Below are 1,749 nucleotides of genomic sequence, written 5' to 3'. Positions count from 1 at the left end.
TAAGAGGGAGGCTGGTCCCTTTGCAGGGCTCGGACTTGCTCAGCTCAGGACAAAAGATGGTGGCATTGTGGGGGTTTGGGGGGGCACTGCTAATGACCTGGAGATGGCAGAGACACAGCCAAGGAGCGGGGGAGCTGCAAGGTCAGACCCCGAGAGTTTGCTCCAGCCTACAGCACGCTCCCCTCGGCGCCGGCCCCACGCACCTTCCACACAGTGCTCCACCTCCTCCAGGTTCCGCAGGGTGATGCGCATGAGGCTGGAGTTGAGCATCAGCTCGTTCTTGTGGGCTGGCCACAGGTACCGGGGCGCAGGGTTCACAAAGAAGATCCTTGTGTCCCCCGTGGACACCTGGTTGTCACAGATGAGGGGGTCTCCAAAGCCGCCGATCACCACCTTGTTGCCGCCGTCCATCAGGCTCTCCTGAGTCACCACATCTTTGCCCTTCAAGTACCGCCAGACCCGAACCTGGGGGGGGGGGAATGGGGGGCAGGTATCAGCGATCCATGCCCACTGGGAAGAGGAGGCCACAGAGGCCAGAGGCAAACTGCAGACGGGGGTGCCTGGGCCTTTTCCTCCAGGAAACAGCTCCCAACCCCCAGGTCCAACTGACCCCGATTCCAATAGTGTCCATGTCGGCTCCGGCCGGGTACGGGAAGGGGACCCACCTGGCCTGGGCTGCCTGCCTTCCCTGCCTTCCTCTCCCTATCTGCCCACCCACTGCTCGGGCCTGCCCTGGACGGAGCCAGGAGACACTAACATGGACGACAGACTTTCAGGGCGACAAGCTCTGAGCTCAGGGCTCCGGGCCAGCTGCATTCTCTGCAGCCCTGTGGGTGGGCTGCTACCCCCTCCCGGGAGATAAAAGACCCCTCCTCCTGCCAGGCTCCAGGGGCGGTGAGTGCAGTAAAAGCAGCCCGAGAACCACAGAATCAAGTTTGGGCAGCGCAAGGCAGCCCCACCCGCCCTGCTCGGCTCTGGGGGCCCCGAGGGCACCTTCTCAGACTGTGCCCTGGGATGCTCACAGCCCACACAGGGGTGGGGAGTGGGGGCGGCAGGAGGGTCGCAGGAGATGCAGGCTGAACAACAGGCTGCCCTCAAAGGAACAGGTCCCCCAACAGGAGCCCAGCTCCCTGAGAAAGGCCTCTTTCTTCCGGAGCTCTGGGGGGCTGGGGTGCTGGAATGGGGGATGAAAGACAGCGGTGGCCAGTTCACCTGCCTCGGTCCCCCCTGCTGGGAGCCCCGGTCTGCAGCACCTGCAGGGACCCCCACCGCCCTCCAGTGGTCTGGGTGAGCCTGGCCCAGCCCTCTCCCTCGGACCTCCAGACACACAGTAGGCTCAGAAGGACAAAACCAGCAGGGGGAGGGCGGGCAGCTTTCATCGCCTCCCCCCCCCCCAGCCACACCCAGGAGCGGCGGGGAGGAAGTCGGGAAAATCCTGCAGGGACTTGGCAAAGTGCCCCGAGGTGGAGGGGAGGGGGCCCAGCGGGGAGCCCAGCAGTGGCCGTCACAGGCCGAGCCAAAAGGAGCTGCTGCCCGTTCCCATCTCCTAGCAAGAGGAATGATCCGATGGCGGGTCGGGGAGGGAGTTTTAGGGGCCAGAAGTGGGGGAGGGGCCGGGGTGCCCTGAGCACACCCTAGGAATGGACCGTGGTTGCAAACCCACCATCCTACCCGGGGCTGCCGAGTCCCGCTGCGGGAGAGCCCGCAAGCCCCCCTCACGTGGCCGGGGGAAATGGGGTTCCTCCAGGA

General features: G+C 65.1%; 1 protein-coding gene across 1 annotated transcript in view; it reads right to left on the bottom strand.

Annotated features, from left to right (window-relative positions):
• The window catches only part of AGRN (agrin), a 72,701-nt gene extending 72,070 nt beyond the window's left edge, over positions 1–631 (bottom strand). The window contains 2 exon segments of the mRNA XM_015569671.1: positions 204–465; positions 611–631. Of these exon segments, the coding sequence (XP_015425157.1) occupies positions 204–465; positions 611–631 (283 nt within the window).
• Positions 632–1,749: the final 1,118 nt, after the last annotated feature.

The sequence above is a fragment of the Myotis davidii genome, unplaced genomic scaffold (assembly GCF_000327345.1).
Source record: "Myotis davidii unplaced genomic scaffold, ASM32734v1 scaffold586, whole genome shotgun sequence".
Classification (NCBI taxonomy): Eukaryota; Metazoa; Chordata; class Mammalia; order Chiroptera; family Vespertilionidae; genus Myotis; species Myotis davidii.
This window is presented reverse-complemented; position numbering and strand designations above follow the sequence as displayed.